The sequence below is a fragment of the Ceratotherium simum genome, chromosome 9 (assembly GCF_057802395.1).
Source record: "Ceratotherium simum simum isolate JZ-2026a chromosome 9, ASM5780239v1, whole genome shotgun sequence".
NCBI lineage: Eukaryota > Metazoa > Chordata > Mammalia > Perissodactyla > Rhinocerotidae > Ceratotherium > Ceratotherium simum.
The window spans coordinates 66,019,613-66,038,899 of record NC_141908.1 but is presented as its reverse complement, the minus strand read 5'-3'; the positions used below and the strand labels follow the sequence as shown (position 1 = coordinate 66,038,899).

General features: G+C 35.3%; 1 protein-coding gene across 7 annotated transcripts in view; it reads right to left on the bottom strand.

Annotated features, from left to right (window-relative positions):
- Positions 1-19,287, bottom strand: part of GULP1 (GULP PTB domain containing engulfment adaptor 1) — a 287,155-nt gene that overhangs the window by 94,051 nt on the left and 173,817 nt on the right. For 4 of the 7 annotated variants that reach the window (XM_087435469.1, XM_087435472.1, XM_087435474.1 and 1 more), the window contains 2 exons: positions 18,371-18,432; positions 15,912-15,989 (listed from right to left, as the gene is read on the bottom strand). In XM_087435469.1, the coding sequence (XP_087291595.1) occupies positions 15,912-15,989; positions 18,371-18,432 (140 nt within the window). The remainder of the gene's footprint in view (positions 1-15,911; positions 15,990-18,370; positions 18,433-19,287) is intronic. The other 3 variants (XM_087435476.1, XM_087435473.1, XM_087435475.1) reach the window with 1 other exon arrangement.

Here is a 19,287-nt window from a genome sequence, read left to right as displayed (position 1 = left end):
TGTATAACCATCCATTTCACCCTACTAGCATCATTCTCCACTCAAAGCCCTCCCACAATTGCTTCTTACCCTGCCAGGCCTTTCCTAGGTATTAGAATTCTAATAGAGCATGAGTAAGCTATCCATAAAATCAGGGAAAATGAGTAACAAACGTACTGTCTGAACAAAAAGAAATTTATAAGTTGAGGGATAGAAAATAGGAAATATGTCTCTGGTAGCCTGGTGCACAAGAGGTAGGGACATGAAGAGTGTTCAAGGTTGGGAACAGCAGCGTGGGAAAGGAAGAGAAGACAGCCTACTGGCAGATATGTTCTGGAAGAAGGCAGTGACAATAGGACACTTGTCCTTTTCTGTTCTGGCAATTTCTCAGGAATAAATTGCTAGAAACTACTTATCAGAAGAGCACGAGCCTATCAAGCAATGAGACATAGGATCATCCTTTTTCTAATAAAACTGAATAAGACACAGACAGGTCTTTAACAGGAGATATTCTCTACTTATATAAAAAGAGCTTATAGTTCTAATACCTGGTGGCATGCTATAGTGATTAGAAGTTGATGCTCTAAAATCGTGCTGTCTGAACTTGAGAACTCTGCTGATTATTAACTGTGTAACCATGGGCAAGTCATTTAATTTTTCTAAATCTCAATTTCCTTATTTGTAAAATGGGGGCCATAATAGTAACCAAAGCAGGTAAGTCTGTATAGAGTTGTTATAAATACATTACCTACCTCACAGGATTGACCTGAGGATGGAGACAGAATACATGCCTGACAAGTTATAAGCAGTCAACAATGCTAGTAAGATTATTATTACTGCTAATGTATAAGTTGATCCGTCCACACACAAGACTTAGGTAAGTCACTAACTCTTACCCAAGTTGATCAAAAGTAGCTGGTTAAAGGATGTGAATTCAGAGGAAGGGCATTTGGGAAAGACAAGGGTCACCACTGAGGGAATGTGAAAGAGAACATGGAGGAAGACAGGGGATTACTAAGGCACATGACTACATAAATTTGACTCCATCAAGTCTCGCTAATCATAGATGGACATTCAGAAAATCTTAAGGGTGATATGTCCATATTATGCAAACACATCCAAGAAGGGCTTAACAGAAGTATTTCCATTGCATTGGAAAGTTACCCCTTATTTTAGCACAGTCAATTTTACTATAAGACCTTTGTTCCCCAAAGATTTATTTATCCTGGTATCAACAGTACAATGGATTATTCAGATCTTGCAATTTTCTTTTTATTCTCCTAAATCGTCCCCCTTGGATGATTTTGAGGCTTATCAACACTGCCACAGCTGGTGCGTAAGAGCAGAGCGAATTGAAACTAAAGCCACTCAATTTAGCTTCCTATAAAGACTAGTAGGGAGCAAGGTGGACACTAGTGATTAAAATAGGCTTTATCTGCGTATTTCATTTGTTTTGCTATCTGTCCCCTCCAATACAAAGAAAATACTCTTATCTTTCCCATGCTTCTCAAGCACTGCAGTCAAAATGCAGGTTTCTAGGTTCACTCTAGGCCTACTAAATCAGAATAAGTGGACAGGAAATCTGCTTTAACAAACATACCAGTTTAAGAAACACTGACTCATTCAAAATGAACCCAAATAAGATTAATTTTGCATATTCAATGACAACGTTCCTTTGTGCCGCAAAGCACTGTGGGAGCACTTAATCTCGTCAAGGATATGAATGCCCTACTTACTAAAATGTCTATTTGTATTAGGATAGTGCAGAAAGGGAGTGTAAAGGGTAAAAAAAAAAAAAGGAATGGTGCAATAGGGTAGCAAGTAGCAGTATTCCCATGGATTAAGAGTCCACCATTTTCAAAGGCAGCTTTCTCTTTTTTTGCACACTTCTGTGCAGAAGGTTGCTTTAATGTAAAATGCAAAATAAAAGTTTTATACATAACGAAAATACTATCTTTATCTTCTTAAAAATACATAGGAGTAGTTAGACAATATATTCCTCTACTCTTAGGTTTCTGAAACTAGAGAAGGTCGCTTGGAGAGGAAAAGCATTACATTTCAAACAGGTTAGAACGTAACAGAACATTATCTGCACAGAAGACCATGTTTCCCTTTTTACATGGTGTGACCTTAAATAATTTAAGCACTCTGAGGTTGTATTCCTATTTGAAAAATATAATAATATTAGTTCTGACTATCTCACTGGAATGTAAAAGCACAAAAAAAGTAAGGTAGTAATATTCGGCAAAGAGTCCTGGCAGTTTGCAAAGGTATAGAGGCCGCTAATCTAAAGGACATGTGTAATTTTGTAGTTCACGGGAAATGGGTTTTTGATATTTGTGATTACTTTTTAGACATTTTATCATGAGGCAGGATGAGGTACACATAACCATATAATATTGACGATCTTTGCTGTTTAGTACTTGAAAGGAACAGGCTCATCACTCAGAAAAAAAAAAATCAAGTTTTGTGGTTTTTCGGGTTTCAAGAAATTGCTTATTTGAAAAATGCTATGCCAACATGAAGATAGCCAGATTTAAAAGTTGGTACCATTTGTCCTTTGATCGGTAAGATGTAGTAAATTCAGAGTTCTTATACATATGTGCATTTATATGTGTGTGTATATACATGTGTGTACATTATGTATATTTGTATACACACACATGAATTCAACTTCAATTATTTCAGAAGTCAATTAAAATCCTTGGATAAAAGAGAAAATGGAACAGAAAGAAAAGAATGTCTCATTTGACTCCATATGGTAGAAAGAAGCCATAATGAAATTCTTAAGGAAAATTCCTTCTGCACAAGAAGGCAGCTTTCACCTGATCTTCTGCAAGTGCCTTTGTTAACTGAGAAAACACCCTTTCCTCTGACCTTGAAAACAGAAGTTTGTTCTAACATAAGTTCACAGCATGACACAGATGTAAAAACAACTTTTTTTGTTTGTTTTCCTATTTATAACAGGTTTCTGACAGAAATTATTAGAGCTCTTGAAATGCGAGATCACAGCATTAGTCTTTTAGTTATTTAGTGTTTACTGAGTGGTCACCAAATACTATGCTCTATATTCTGGGCTTTTCATTATTTCTTGGATATCTCCAATCTAGGTGTTCCGTAGGACTTAGAATTCAATGCCTAGAACCAAGAGATATCTCTGACCTGGTACCTCATTATCCTCTATCTCAAGTTCAAGTCTATCACTACACTCCTGTCACCCAGGAATGCAACTGACGGACTATCTTCATAATTCTTTATCTACTTAACTATAAACGTTCTACACTCCAGCCATATTGAACTATTAGACTTCCTAAAATGTGCCGTGTTCTGAGATGTCTCTGGGACGTTGGGCATGCTGTTCCCTCTGACTGTAATGGCCACCTCACCTCAGTCACTAAGATCGTATCTACTGGTTCCTGACCTCCATTAGGAAATTTTTCTTCACCCTCCCCATGGATGCTCCTCAGTATAACTCAAGGTGCCATAGTGTGTAAGATAGCAAACCAGCTATATGCATATCTCTGGGATGTGTAGAAATCCAATACTGATCCATGGCCAAGATAAGAACAAGGTCTTCTCAAACCAAAATATCTTCTATACATGGTGGTGGTTCATAATCTGGAGATAAGTCTTGTGTGACTAAGCAAGGACCCTAAAGAGTTGTGCCTGGAAGCTTCTCAGTCTCCTGATGCTTTTGTGTGCATTCTTCCTCTTCTTGTAACATTTTAATTGCCCTTATCAAAGTCTTACATGAGTAAGGACATGCAAGAGACCCAAGGGGTCTTGTGTGTCCTTTCAATCATCCAACCTTGTGCAATCCTTGGAGACAGTCTCTTCCATGAGACTGTTGGGCAGGCATTGTATACACCTGGTCTCTGGCACCTAGTATATGCTAAAAAGAAGTAGGCTGAACCAGTCCATAAACAACTGTAAAGTAAACACTCATGTCTTTTGTTGATCAATTTTTCTGGAATTACAAACTTGCCTCTTGGAACTAGGTCAAAAGATTGTTAATTTATGCCCTAAAATCAAACTCCCTATGGATACAATTATACACATCATCTCACTATGAGGTGATTCATGTTGAAACTGACAACAAAATCATTTAAATTTGTAATAGTCTGTTAACTATTTTTTTAATTACAAAGATTTCCATTTTGTGTCGGTGGCCGTTGAAAGAGCCACTGCACTCATTTAGTCAAATAATGCCGTTACTTGGATCATTTACTATAATGTCATGTGTGTTTGCATTCTTTGCAATTTTTACTACACTAGAAAACTTATAAAAAACTTATGAAATTTACTAAATAAATGATAAAAAGTAATATTTATTCATTAATTCACTGTACAAGTCCAAGCTAAAGTTGTGCAAGGATCATTGATACGATGCTCATAGGTCTGTGTTCTGCACATTTGTCCTATAAATTTCTTCTCTGTCTTATTTACTTTCCCAAAAGGATAGATAATTTATTGATTATAATACCTGATTTACTATTTTAACTTGCTATTGCCACGCTCACACACTAACATAGAAAATCATCCGTAGAATTCTAAGTTCATTTCTTAAATTATTTAGCTGTAGCTTCCTCACTCTTTCCACACACTTTTTTTAATTAAATTTATTGACACGTTTCTCCTGGCAATACTTGAGCATATTCAATCACCATCATTTTCCCTCAACAGTTCCTGTTGCATATTATTTAGTCTGAATATTTGCAAATGGAAATAGTTCTTCTGCTTGTAAAACTCGCTTTGTTTTCATTCCGTCACCTCGGCAAATGTTTGTATGAGCAAGCCTGGAGCAATACCATTCTAAAGAGCACTAAAAACAGACTTGTAACCAAGTAAGTGGTGTGGTAATCCTCAGAAATAAATGCAAAACCTGACGGAGCTAGAGATCTAGCTTTAATTATTTAGGATTATAACTGGGGATCGAATGAAGGCAGATCAAGCCCCTTCATTGCATGCTTGCTGCCCAGAGTACCATTTCTTATCTGAACCTGCAGAGTCTGTGGTGGGGTGATTTATGCTTCTCTGACTCTAAATCTCCTAGGAAGTAATTAACCATTGCTGCCTTGCCAACGCCAATCAAGACTAATTCCATCACAGATAAAATCTGCCTGAGAGACACGGCAGGGAGAGAGGGGGATTGTGCAAGTCTATTCAACTTGCTTCTACTATTTCATAACACTGAATCTTGGAATAGTCATGTTATTCAAATATGCAAAGAATCAGGGACTGATCGCTAAAGAATGTGCTGTATTCTAAAAACGCCAATCTGTTAAATTGATTGTTTGAAACTGTGGAAGCTTTTTTCCATAGGAACAATGTTATACCAAATCTTTGTTAAATCTAGGTATATCTGAGAGAGAGAAAAACAGAAAAACTAACATTTAGTGAGCACCAACCACCTGCCAGCACTGCACAGATGTTGTCTTGTTTAACTGAAAAAGACGCTTTATAAGGAAAGTATCACATGCATTTTATAGATGTGAAAACTGAGTTAAATAGCAGGCTTGCCATTAAGTTGTAGTGTCTGCTTTAAACTCATTTCTATGAGACTCCAAAGTCCGATGCTCTTTTGATTATAGCCCACACCTTCCTGATCCAAAACTATTGATTGTGTTGACTAACAGCATAATAGCCCTTAATCACCTTTTATATCTCTTTGAATAAGTGAGTCTGCTGTTATATATATATATTTTTTTTTGTGAGGAAGATCAGCCCTGAGCTAACATCCGTGCTAATCCTCCTCTCTTTTTGCTGAGGAAAACTGGCTCTGAGCTAATGTGTATTGCCTATCCTCCTCCTTTTATCCCCCCAAAGCCCCAGTAGATAGTTGTATGTCATAGTTGCACATCCTTCTAGTTGCTGTATGTGGGACGTGGCCTCAGCATGGCCGGACAAGGGGTGCGTCGGTGCGCGCCCGGGATCTGAACCCGGGCCGGCAGTAGCAGAGCGCGCGCACTTAACCGCTAAGCCACGGGGCCGGCCCTCTGCTGTTATATTTTGAAGAACACAGGCCTTATTTTCTACTCATTTCTCCTTCTGGGTAGCCTTCACAACAGAGCTGAGGACTTCATTTCCCAGTTCCAAGGCATTGGAGATGTTTGCTGAGACTTAAGTTAGGCCCATAAGTTATGTTATGAAAATTTAATGATAAAGAATGAAGTCTCAGGCATCCACAGAGGAAAAAAGTAAGACACCTTCCAGAGGGAAAGTGAGGTGAATTCAGATATTCTCTCGACAGTAGAATGAGGGAAGACTGTGCCTCAGAGACTAATGTTCTGAGGGAAAGAAAGATCTAAGACAATAGGCCAAGATGATAGATCTAAGATGATATCTAGATGATATTTCACATTCTCAAATGTGAAATACTACACGAAATACTAGAGTTACTAAGCCTTTTTTGAAAAACTTTTTGAAGAGGAAAACCAAAACCAAATAAAGATCTCAGGAATAGAGAGGAAATGGTAAATGGAGTGTTGGTGATCTGAATCCATTTCAATATATAATTAAGATTAAACTACTAGGGGAATTATAGTTTCAGAACAAAATCTAAATGTCACAAATCTTGGCAAGTAAAACTGAAACAAGCAACAAAAACTGGAGAGTGGAGCATGAGAGAAGGATGAAATGTAAGTAGGACATTCACCTCATCCTTCATATATACATACTGTCAAAAAACGAACCACACTCTTAAGGAAAACCATAAGCATCCAAACACTCAATAACTTTCATAATTGTCTTCCCTCAAGCCTAGAGCAATCTTCAATCCCTTCTGGCAAAGATATACGTGTCTGAAATTTAGTAACTCCTTTGATTCACTTCAATTTTGTTTTTTCTTCCGTTTAATTAAGTCAAGTTCAATGCTTTTTATTGTAAAATAGGATGCATGTTATAATTTCCTTCTTATAAAGTTAATTCTTCCTAACTATCTATTCATTCTCAGCCTCACTTTCCTTAACTGTTTAACTATTTGCAGTTTAGTGTTACGATTTCTCTATTTAATTGGTGATACTAATAGTCCCAATACTATTAGTCCCAATACTAATAGTCCCAATCAGACGGGGCGTTTGTGAAGATTAAATGAGATGACAGATATAAAATGCTTAGAAGTTATTGGTATAGAGTTGTTTATATATTGTTGAATGTTATTTTTTATCTAAGTATCTATTCTTGCATGTGCATTTGTTCAAAGAGAGATGCCTGGACTACTGTTAACTGAAAGCTAACACCAAGTTATTTCTGCCTGGTAAGATTTTGAGCAATGCGTTGATTTCTATACTTCTTTGCTTTTCTGTACTGCTTAAATTTTAATAATTAGCATAGATCATGTTTACAAAATAATAAAGTTGTTATTCTTCGAAAATCATACAGTGCAGACCTATTATTAGAACGATGGCTTCTTCCACGCTTTGTCCTGTGTTCGCCGTACTATGAGATGCATCTTTTCTCAGACTATGGTTGCATAAACCACATCAAATCTTTAACTCCTCTGTGGCCTTTCTTTTTATTGCTATGCTATCACAACTATGCAAGTTACAGAGAAAGGAGGTGTTCCAACACCATCTGATAGGAAGACTGACACGGGACTCTGCTTTTACCATTTCGAATATGATTTTTACAGGTTCAGAAAAAGGAACTGCTCAGTTCCCGCAGGAAGAAACAAGAGAAGATGAGAAGCACTTTTTTGGAAACTGAAGAAATAGGTACACAACAGGAGACCCTTCTTAAATCTAAAAATATGCATAACTGCTCTGGAGGTGAAGTTTCCCATAGTTCATAAGATTAGAAGAAAGACAAAAGTGACTTTAGCTTGATTTAAAATATATGTATTTATGTACATATTTCTTAAGGGATGAAAGATTACTTCCTCCAAATGTCTCCTAAATGGCAAGAACACAGTGAGCTGGGATCTTGGTTTGTCTTCAGAAAGATTTTGTCTCTGAAGTGAACTGGCCACAGCCTTATCTCACAGCACCCAAATCAGATGACAAAGAGAGAACTCCCGAGACAACTTTCTTATACCTAATATCTTTCTCATCAATATTCCAAATGCAACCATATGATCCATTGATAATATTGATTTGATGTTTAAATCTAAATAATTTCCCAAACTCTGGTGTTTCCTGCTATATATTACCTCCCATAACAATCCTTTCATCTTCATTTTCATGTTTCATTTCTTCTAGGTCCTCTATTCAAAAAACGCTCCCCTTTTTGCTAATTTTCTTCTATTGAGCATTTGCTTATTTTAGTTACTCATCGAAACTGTTACTGAGATGATCTTGATAAAAACATTAAATGTTTTTTTACCTTTTTCAAACATGTTTTTCCCCCAAACTACAATATCCCCTATCTGTCCTTTCTGCTCAGATCCCTAAGTTTCATATTACAGACTTTAGAATGCTACTGTTTGACCTCTTTGAGACCAAATCAGACTTTTCCTTTTTCACAGACATTCTTTGGCTATGACAAGCTTTCTTGTTATTTCACACAGTGCCGAACATATCCACGTAGAAATATGATATAAATGATAAATGTATCCAACATTCAGAAAATTCCCATTTATAACTAAGTGCTCTCAAGTTGAAGTATTTAAAGACATAGACAATAGAAAGGTATTTTCATTCAGGGATTATAAAACTAATAGAAATATCATTAAACAATGCAGAATAAGGGAAATAAAATACTTGACAAAAGCTTGGACTTTGTGGCCTCTCTGTTAGGGAAGCAAATACATAGACTTTATTTAGTCTGCTTTGCTCAAATCTCTGTCAAACTCCTAGCTGGTTTTAAACGATGTCCAAAGGCTCAACTAACAGACAGGGCTCCAGAGACAAACCAATTTCACATATATACAAAAGGCAGACATATATACATACTCTATTTTGTCTTTGGGTTCCTTCATCTGCTGGCTACACAGATTAATCTCTTTAAAATTGGAAATAGTATATTACAATGGAGAGAAAAATGGACATTGAATAGGAGACTTGATTTCTAGACCTAATTTTGCTACTATCTTGCTGTGTAAGCTTGAGCAAATCACTTAACCTCTCTGGGCCTCAATTTACTTTATCAAGAAAATGACGGAGTTGGAATAAATGATTTCTGAAGTCCCTTCAACACTAAAAGTCTTTGAATCCATAACACACGTCTTTTTTTTTTTTAAGAAAAAAGACACTGTAGTCCATAGTAAAATGTTATAAGGAATAATTAATATAAAGTTTTTAGTTTCTATTCAGTAATTTCTAGCACCTACATTACACTTTTTTAGAACATTCTCATATATGTAGAGTAATAGTTTACAATGATGATGACCTTCAAAATTACGTTTAATAACCATTTCTGTCACCTAGAAAAACTTACGCAAAAAATACACAACTAAGCATCTTCTTTAAAATAGGCATATATTTTTCAAAAATTAAATTTTTTTTTAAGTTCATCTCAAGAATTGAGAAGTTAGATAATGTTAGATATTTATTATCATTTCTCTTTTTCCATTTACTCTTGTATTTTAAAAGCGCAAACCAACTACAAAGACACAATTCAACAAAATGCCAGTTATTACTATGTTCTTCTTATTTGTTTAGGATAAAAAATGCTTACAGCTTCCCATTCTAAGGAGGTAATGAAAAAATAACATTTTATAGCTTTCTAATTTCCTTTTAAATACGAGTTGGTGTTGCTTTGGCACATAAAAGGACATTTCCAAATGGTTACAGATGCAGAATTATTATCAACATATATGATAGCATATATCATTTTTTAATTGGAGGAAATGACAGTTAATATTCAATTTATATACTTATTTGTCAATTTTAAAATGTTTGGAACGAATGTAAGTTGTATATATTGCATTATTAAAGACCAGTTCTAAAATCTAAGAAAACTTTTTTAAAAGGCTCTACATAAAATTGATTTTTTTGAAGTGGTTCCTACGCTTTGAGATTAACTAAAAGCTGATTTTTTTTTTTTTTTTTTTTTTTTGGTGAGGAAGATCCACCCTGAGCTAACATCTGCCAATCCTCCTCTTTTTTTGCTGAGGAAGACTGGCCCTGGACTAACATCCGTGCCCATCTTCTTCCACTTTATATGGGATGCCGCCACAGCATGGCTTGACAAGCGGTGCATCAGTGCACGCCGGGGATCTGAACCGGCAAACCCCGGGCTACCACAGCGGAGCGCGCACACTTAACCGCCTGTGCCACCGGGCCAGCTCCTAAAAACTCATTTTTGAAGAAATGAAATGAATTATATGGAATGCAGTTGAGCTTTTCATGTTTTTTACATTCCCTTGGAATCTAAAACCAGCAAAACTGGCAAATGCTGACGTTTGCTGCTATTACAAAGCTGCTTTCAAGAATCTTATGAATTTGGAATTCTAAACCTTTTTGGATGTTTTAGCAATGCATCTCATTGGTTACAGGGACGTATCTTTTGCCCAACATTTAGTGATTCCACAGGGTTCAGTTTGAATATGTTTTCTTTGCTGATTTCCTTATTTTTTTGACACAGTTGTAGATTCTACTTATTTCTAAGACCCAAATTTTCTTCTAAGTCATAAACCAATATTAACATTTCATTGAAGGGTAATTTATCATATATTCACCAACAATAATTTGAAAGGCATTACTCAAATGATTCATATTAAAAGCTCTCTACCATGACTCATTAGGCCACATAATGTAACTCTTTCTCTTCATTAGCTTCTTACTTATAAAACTCCGTAACAGTTTAAAAAGGTTTGCATGAACTTCCTTATATTTCTGTATTTGATCTTAAGGCCAAGATAATCTTTGCATTAACCTCTTGCTCCAGAATTGGAGCAAGCTGTTGAAAACTGAAGTCAATAGGAAAGTATGATTACAATGGTATTTTTCTTCAACAATCAAAGCCTTCTCTTGTATATAAACCTACTAGGTCAGCAGTACGGAGTCTCCTGTCATGCTTGCAGGAAAAGCCATTCCTTCCCCATTGAAACTCTCAGGCTGGCCAATGCGGGGACCTTGGCTGATCTCACTGCTTCTGATGTAAACAGAAAAGATATAATACCTGACATGTACTCTAAGAAGTTTGTTCTGTTTTTCAGATAATAGTGCAGATGCTAAATTATTCTCAAGAGATAATAACTAGTGCAACTCCAGAGCTGACAGAACATTTTCTATAAGAAAGATTTTAATAATAATAAGCTTTTGATAAAAGACACTGGCCTAAGGGTTTTTCTTTCTTCTTTTTTTTTTTCAAGGAAGATTGGCCCTAAGCTAACATCTGTTGCCAATCTTCCTCTTTTCTTCTTTTTTCTCCCCAAAGCCCCCAGTACATAGTTGTATATCCTAGTTGTAGATCCTTCTAGTTCTTTCTATGTGGGACTCTGCCTCAACATGGCTTGTTGAGCAGTGAGTAGGTCCATGCCCAGAATCCCAACTGGCTAACAGCGGGCCGCCAAAGCGGAGTATGGGAACTTAACCGCTACGCCACCGGGCCGCCCCCCACTAAGGGTTTTTTAATATATTAACTCATTTGAACCTCATAACAGTCCAATGAGGTAGGTATAATTATTAATCTCATTTTACAAATAATAAACTCATGGATAGAAAAGTTATATAATTCAGCTGTGGGAGCTGAAATTTGAACCTAGATAGTTTGACTGAGAAGTGGCTGCTCCGATCACCGTGATAAGATGCACCCACTATGTGGTAGCGTCACTGCAGCTGTTGGGCAGAGCCTTCTCTTGTGGGGTGCTTCTAGTTCCGATTTCCCTCTATCAATGACTACTGCACAGGTGTAACTAGAAGTTTCAAATGTACAAGTAGCTAAGATGTGGATTTCAACTACTAAAGGTTTGAATCCTCAAGTTCTAACCACTTACTCTCATATCTGAGATTCCATCTGTTTTTTTGTTGTTGTTGTTCTTTGTTGCTTTTTGAGGCCCTCTAAGAGCTTATAGACTACAAATGCTGAGGAAGATTAGCTCGTGAAGATTGAGAAAGGCTGGCTAGTAACCACACAACTCACTGAGTCAGGAAGATCTTGAGGGTCACAGCTCAGTCAAGCCTTCTCTCCCATCAAACAATGCATACTTCATATATGAAACTCTGACACCTTTAGAAATCTTTGAAATATAACATAACCTTTCTTTTTAAACCTCTCTTTGACATTCATATTTTATTTTGTTGTTGGTCAGCATCTATTTAGTTTTCTTCCAAAATTTTTTGTTCCATATGCCTGTTCTTTCTCCCCGGGAAAGTCATATGTTTCTGAGGTCAAAGTCCATGTTCCTATTTGTTTTGGATTCACTCACTTTTAAAACTTGGAATACAGTAAATAGATAATCCAGGAATGCTGACTCTCTCTACTGCCTAATAGCACCAAGCAATGTAATCTCTTGAGAACTGCATCCTTAGATACTTTAGCAAAGCTAGATATTTCATAAAAAGATAAATACATCAGTCTTTTTTTGGAATAATCATGCATTTTAGAATAAAACATTTAATAAATAAGTGTTTTTTTATGAAACATCTGTCACAATTCTTCATCCAGGAAATGACTCTTGCACCAACAGAATAATAAGTTCATTAAAGTGAAAGTTTTCCAATATTTCACCTTTACAGAAAAGACAGTTCGGTAGTCTCATCAAAAGTTGGAGGGAATGGAAAATTCTATAGGCTTCGTTAAGGATGATCAAAAAAATTTTTTAATTTCTGCTTTTATGTTCTAATTATCGCAGCAATAGAAAGCTAACACACAATCCATCTATAGATCCTGTACCCTCACAGTACACCCAGACACCCACTACTTTTCTCCTTTAGCTCCTACTCAGCTTCAAGTGCAATCACTTTCCTTGCCTGGACTCCTGCACCAGACTTCTGATGTGTGCCCACCTTGCCTCCTTACAGCTAAATCCTGTTAAAAACTTGTCTCAGGTCTGTCGCTCTCTCTCAAAACTCTCTAAATTGAGGACTTCTCAAATTTTACAATGGCCAATGAGCCCTACGAGAACTACAAGACACCCCCTGCCCACCCCCCCCGCTGCACTCCACATGTGCCTTTGGATTGTATTTACTCTAATTCCCCACATTCCAGCTACCCTGGCCCCTGGCTGGTCCTTGACTAGGCAAGCATGGTCCCACCTTGCACGTACTAGCTGTGTCCAGAATTCTCTTCTCCCATGCAGTTACATGCCTCACTCCCTCACTTCCTTTAGGCCTCTGTCCTCCTCAGAGATCTTCCTTGACCACTTTATGTAACATGGCACCCTCTTTCCCCCTCTCCCAATCACCAATATTCTGCTTTATTTTTTCCATAGCAATTATTACAGCCTGAAATACTGTGTTAAAAAATAAAATATTGCGTTAATACTACATCATATATATTGATATATATATATATATACACACACACTGTATACTATACTATATAAATAATACTGGTGAATACTGTATTAATAAAGATATACTTACTATTTTCTTAAGGGGTGTCTCTCAAAAATTATTATTTTGCTTATTATATGTAAGTCCCAGGAGAGCTGGCATATATTAGGAGCTCAATTCAAATGAGTAAGTACATGTGTGAGTGAAAGAGTGTGTCAATGAACCTATATTTATATTTTAGTATATTTCTCTATCACTCCTACCATGTTTATATGTATATTTCAGAAATTATCTTAAGATGTTATATTCAATGAGGACGTGGTTAAACTTACATGTGGATCATCTCTTCTATTAAAACTTTAACTGCTCTTTTGAGCAGCCCTCCCTTATTATTATTTTATGATTTAAATTAGTTAAACCTGGTGAAGTCTTTGGTACTATTTAAAGAGAGATTACTGCCTAAAGGCAGTGGCTTTCAAACTGTTATGACTATGAACTACAATTTTATGGAATAAATTGACGTTTACCGTATGCATTCTGAAAATTTATTTTCTTTCTCTCTTCTGGTCTACTTCCTTTTTAAACACATGCCTCCCATGACCCACTGCACTGATTTTATGACCCAATTTTTTTCATGGAGCATAACCTAAAGTTTGAAAAACATCACTACAGAGTACTCAGGATAATATGCAGAATTCCCATTGAACTAGTATTAATGCTTTCACTGCCCATTAAAATAACCAAAAACTAATGAACTCTACATAGAATAATACTTTTGAAACCAATTATTATTTTATATCCACATATGACCTAAAATAGGCATACTATGAATATTAATATGAATTTTTGAGATAGGATATTCTATAAAATGAAAGAATGTAGAACTAAAATTGAACTAAAATGAAAGAATGTGGAACTAGCTTCTTAGAAAAGAAGCTAAAGGAACTGTTACATTTAAGCAGAAAACTATTACTTTAAAACTGAAAACATCTCAATGTAAAGGTTATTACATATTTCCCCAGGGAGAATTATAATTCTTAAATAGCTCTGTTAAATTTAGCAGATTAATTTGTAACCAGTGGATGCCAAAAATGAGTGAACTGATGGGAATCTTTTAATGGTATGATCATTCTCCCTTTTAGCCAAGATGAAAATAGATATTTTTCTTTTCCCGCACATATAAATTATTCCTCTGTTGCATCAATTTTTCCCCTGGAATATTTAGGACATCTTTATTTTCCACTATATGTTTATCTACTACCCTATATAAACTTAGGAACACACACTTGGCCCATTAAAATAATTTCCTAAGAAGTTTAATGTCATCCTATCTCTGTTGATCCAAATCAACTTTCAAATCACTACAGACTTATCTTCCCCAAATCCTATTTGATTATTTCTCTACTCAAACTGCTTCTCCTGTCATTCAAATCCTTCCCAATTTATCTTTTTGGCCTTGGCCATCATTAGTACTTGTGGTGGTCAGTGTTATGTGTCAACTTGGCCAGCTATTCAATCAAACAGTAATCTAGGTGTTGCCATGAAGTTATTTTGTAGATATGATTAATATCTATAATCAGTTGACTTTACATAAAAGAGATTATCCTGGACAATCTGGTTGGGCTTGATACAATCAATCTAAAGCCTTAAGAGTAGAACTGAGACAGAACTACTGTGTCTCTGAAGAAGAAGAAATTCCACTGCGGTCACCTCTTGCCCAAGAGTTTCCAGCCTGTCCTTCTTGATGGCCTGTCATATGGATTTCAGACTTGTCTAGCCAGCCCTCCCACAATTGTGTAACCCATTCCTTGAAATAAATGAGTGTGTGTGTGTGTGTGTGTGTGTGTACATCCTACTAGTTCTATTTCTCGATGGAATCCTGACTGACAAAGTACTTTACCATCATTAGTATTTTATGGTCCAGCCCAACTTTTGTCACATTCAGTTTGTGCCTTAGACCTTGCTGACTGCACTCATCCTCCTTCAGATATCTTAGCTTGAAAAGGTCAATCCACCCTTGTTTTTGACTCTTGGAAATCCTACCTTGCTCCCACTTTCATAAAACAGGAGTGATGCCATTCTCTGAATCTCTATAGCTTTCTGCTAAGTGCCATTCGAATGGCATAAAATATGATCTGCCTTTTATATTAGTTATTTTTGTAAGATATTTCCCTATGACAATAAGATGCATGAGAATATAAGCCATGTGTCACACAGCTCTGAAGCTTCATCAACATTCAGTGATGTTTCAGCAATAGCACCTTAAAAACAATAGCTATTTAATGAATGAATGAATAATCAAGTGTTATTACATACATAAAAAGAAGCAAACTTTCAAAGTCAGATAGACTTCAGTTTTTTAGTCTGGCTCTGTCTGACTAGCTTTGTGAAAATAGGCAAATTACTTAATCTTTCAGCCTTAGTCTTCTCTTATGTAAAGATTAATAATCACCATACTGGGTCACGGCAAATACTAAATGAGATCGTGTAAAAACACACCAGCACAGTAGCTGGCATATATTGGGGCTCAGTGAAATGTAACAATTTTGTAATTACCTTGGAAAGATTATTATGCAATAATTCATCAAATACATATAATGAACACCTACTATGAGACAGGCACTTTGGTAAGTCCTGTGAAAAATAAAACGATAAATTAATGATTGCTAACATTTACCAAGTAGTTATTTTATTCCAGACGCTCTTCTAATACTTATCTAACACCTTTATTTCTAGAACAACTCTAATGAGAAATTACTGTTATCCCTATTTCAACATGAGTAACCACAGACATAAAAAGGTTAAGCAATTTGCCCAAAGACGCATAGCTAATAAGTGTTGGAATCAGGATAGAAACGAAGGCAATCTAGTACTAGAGTCTGTATTTTTTTCTAATTGTGCTAAGGTAGTTCCTGTGGACATGGATTTGATTTTCAAGTGGCATTTAGTCTAATAAGAGATATAGAAAATTTTCAGAAATAACTACTAAATGATCAATTTACAAAGAAGTGCCACAAGGAAGAGAATTTAGAAAAAAATAATGTTCTTCAATTAGTTTTACCATTACTTGGTACACATGATATACATGGTCACTCAGGAGGCCATCTTAGAATAGAAAAAACAACCGACTCCTCCATATTTTACTGACCCCAGTCTGGGAAGATCTTTCTGAGCCCTCAACTTCTTGTGAGATCTCTTACAGCTGTTATGCACTTGTGAATTAGCACAGGCAACTTTTCCATGAGATAAGCAGATCTCCATTGTCACTGAACCAGCAGAGTTAAACGTAGTTCTAGTTAGAATCTTTCAACACTTTATAAACCAGTTTTTCAAAATGAGACATTTCAATCACATATAAAAATAATCTGTGGTGGTTTCACTTGAAGGATATAATTCTACTACAATCAATAATAATTTCAAAAACCAAGCATGCACAGGGCCGTCCCTGTGGCCTAGCGGTTAAGTTTGGTGCACTCTGCTTCGGCAGCCCAGGTTTGGTTCCCAGGCACGGACCTACACCACTCATTGGAGGCCATGCTGTGTTGGCGACCCACATACAAAATAGAGGAAGAATGGCACAGATGTTAGCTCTTCCTTAAGCAAAAAAGGGGAAAATTGGCAACAGATGTTAGCTCAGGGCGAATCTTCCTCAGTAAAAAAAAAAAAAAAAAAACTGAGCACGCACTTTAATATAATAGTAGTTGTCTAGATTAAATTTTTTTCTATATAGTTTTCATATAGTTTCTCAATAGCTAATACGAGGAATATCTGAGGAAGAGATGGATAATATCAACTCAATTTTTCTCATTCAGTTAACTATATGCTAACTCATGGCAGTCAATCCTCATGTTAACTTTACAGAAAAAATCATAAGCATTGTAGTGATTTCAAGTATATTAGGTTTAAGCAGAAAACATTTTAGAGCATTTTCTTAGATCCAAATCAGCAAGAAAACACATAGTCGCTGCACTCTACAAATCTCACGGTTGAGCACCGGCTCTGGAAGAACTTCTAGATGGCCTTAAAATGCTGCTTCCTGCTGATGCAGACTCAAGACCAGCATGCTAGAGGTTCCCTATTAAACGCTATTGACTTTTTGTTCAATAAATGTATTTTTTTTAATTTTCCTGAAATAATTCCTCATACCTAATTTCATTATATCCCAGTATACAGTTTTTTAATCCATAAACTCTTAAGTTCTCTTCTAAAAATAATTTTCTCATTTTCTTTTTTCCCTGTGCTGTCTCCAAAGGTCATTTGCTTATGTCTCACCCATTCTCGTATTCCCTTTAATTCAATTCTGTGTCTCCTAAATTTAGACTCAGATTTCTCTGAAGTCTATTTCAGATTTGGTGCTCACTAATTATAAAATAACACCTTTCTTTAAAGAAACTTTTATAAATTGCATTCATTCATTTGTCCAGTTTTACAACAACAATGAATCAACTTTTTGAAGACAGAGTATAGATTGTTTCTATTTCTCAATTAAAATACAGGAAACTGAATAAAGAGTTCACAAAATATATGTATATGTGAATTTTTTTGTGTTTTCTTAATAGTTTAAGTTTTGTTTGTCTCTTTTTTTTTTTTGGATGATAATTACGTTCATTAAAATTATAGCTCATTTCTCTTATTTCCAGTTAGTTTTTATATTTGTCTGCATAATGCAACACTGAAATGTTTTTAAAGGAAGCTAATTTGTTGTTTTTTTAATTTCTTACAAGCCATATAGTGCAAATAATTTTAACAATAGCCAAAATCACTTGAACAAAATACATGCATGACTTAAACAGAAATTATAAAGGATATTCTTCTTTAAAAAAGAAGCGCTTATTTGGAGAGAAAAATAACTTCCCATACTATATGCTACAAAATTATTTTATTTATGCAAATTTTTTTCAGGGATCATTTACTAGGAAATGCCAATGCATAAGCAATCTTTCTCAAATTAACCATGAAAAAGTAATAATACTATAACAAAAAAAAATTCAATAATATCATATGAACTATTTTACCTTTGCATTATAGGGAATGTAATGTTTTGATAAAGCTTCAGGCGTATGCATCCATGTTTTGTCTGCAATGAAGAATAGACAGCGTTAAATTGAATTACAGGTTCTAAGGGTGTCATATTCATTCATTAGCATTTGTAAGGAATCTGATATGGGTGGGAGCATTTCTGAGATTCTTTTGCCAAATTGAGAAAGAATAACTGGTAAGATAGAAGAATAATGTAGCTGGAAAGTGATTATAGGATTTTTTCCTTGGTATAAAAATCCCTAGCTTTTCCTCTTAAAAGTTTTCAAATAATAAAGTGATACTGAGTTTTAAAGAATAAAATACGATACCATCAGTTGGGCCACGAGTAATTACATCAATTATGTGATTAATTATGTGATCTCTTTCTCCTTTCACTTTATACTCTCATGAATTATAGGTTATTTTTCTTAATTCCCTGATAAATAAAAAGTAACCTGCTCTTTACTCATTGTGATTACTGTTTTTTAACATCAAGAATTAACTATTGAGTAAAGGGAAATTTTAACATTAAACTAACAACTGCATTCATATAAAGCTGAAATAAATCAATCTACTAAGTTCATTTGGAAATCAGTAAAATATTAGGATAACTTTTTAGTCTGAGTTTAGAGAAACATTGATTGAGGATCTACTATCAGGAGTTTTGGGTATAAATAATCTTAAATACAGTAATTTGAAATATTCCTTAGATTAGTGTAATAGAATATTAGAAATTAAAGTAACTAAAAGGATAGAAAATATTGAAACTAATTTGTATTGCATATTATTGATAAAGAAAATATACTTTTCATTCAATTTTTAAATTTTATTTATATATTCCACATATCTTCCCAAATATTTTGTGGAATGTATAAGCAGGAAAAAGGTATAAAATATTAATGTTGGGGCAGGC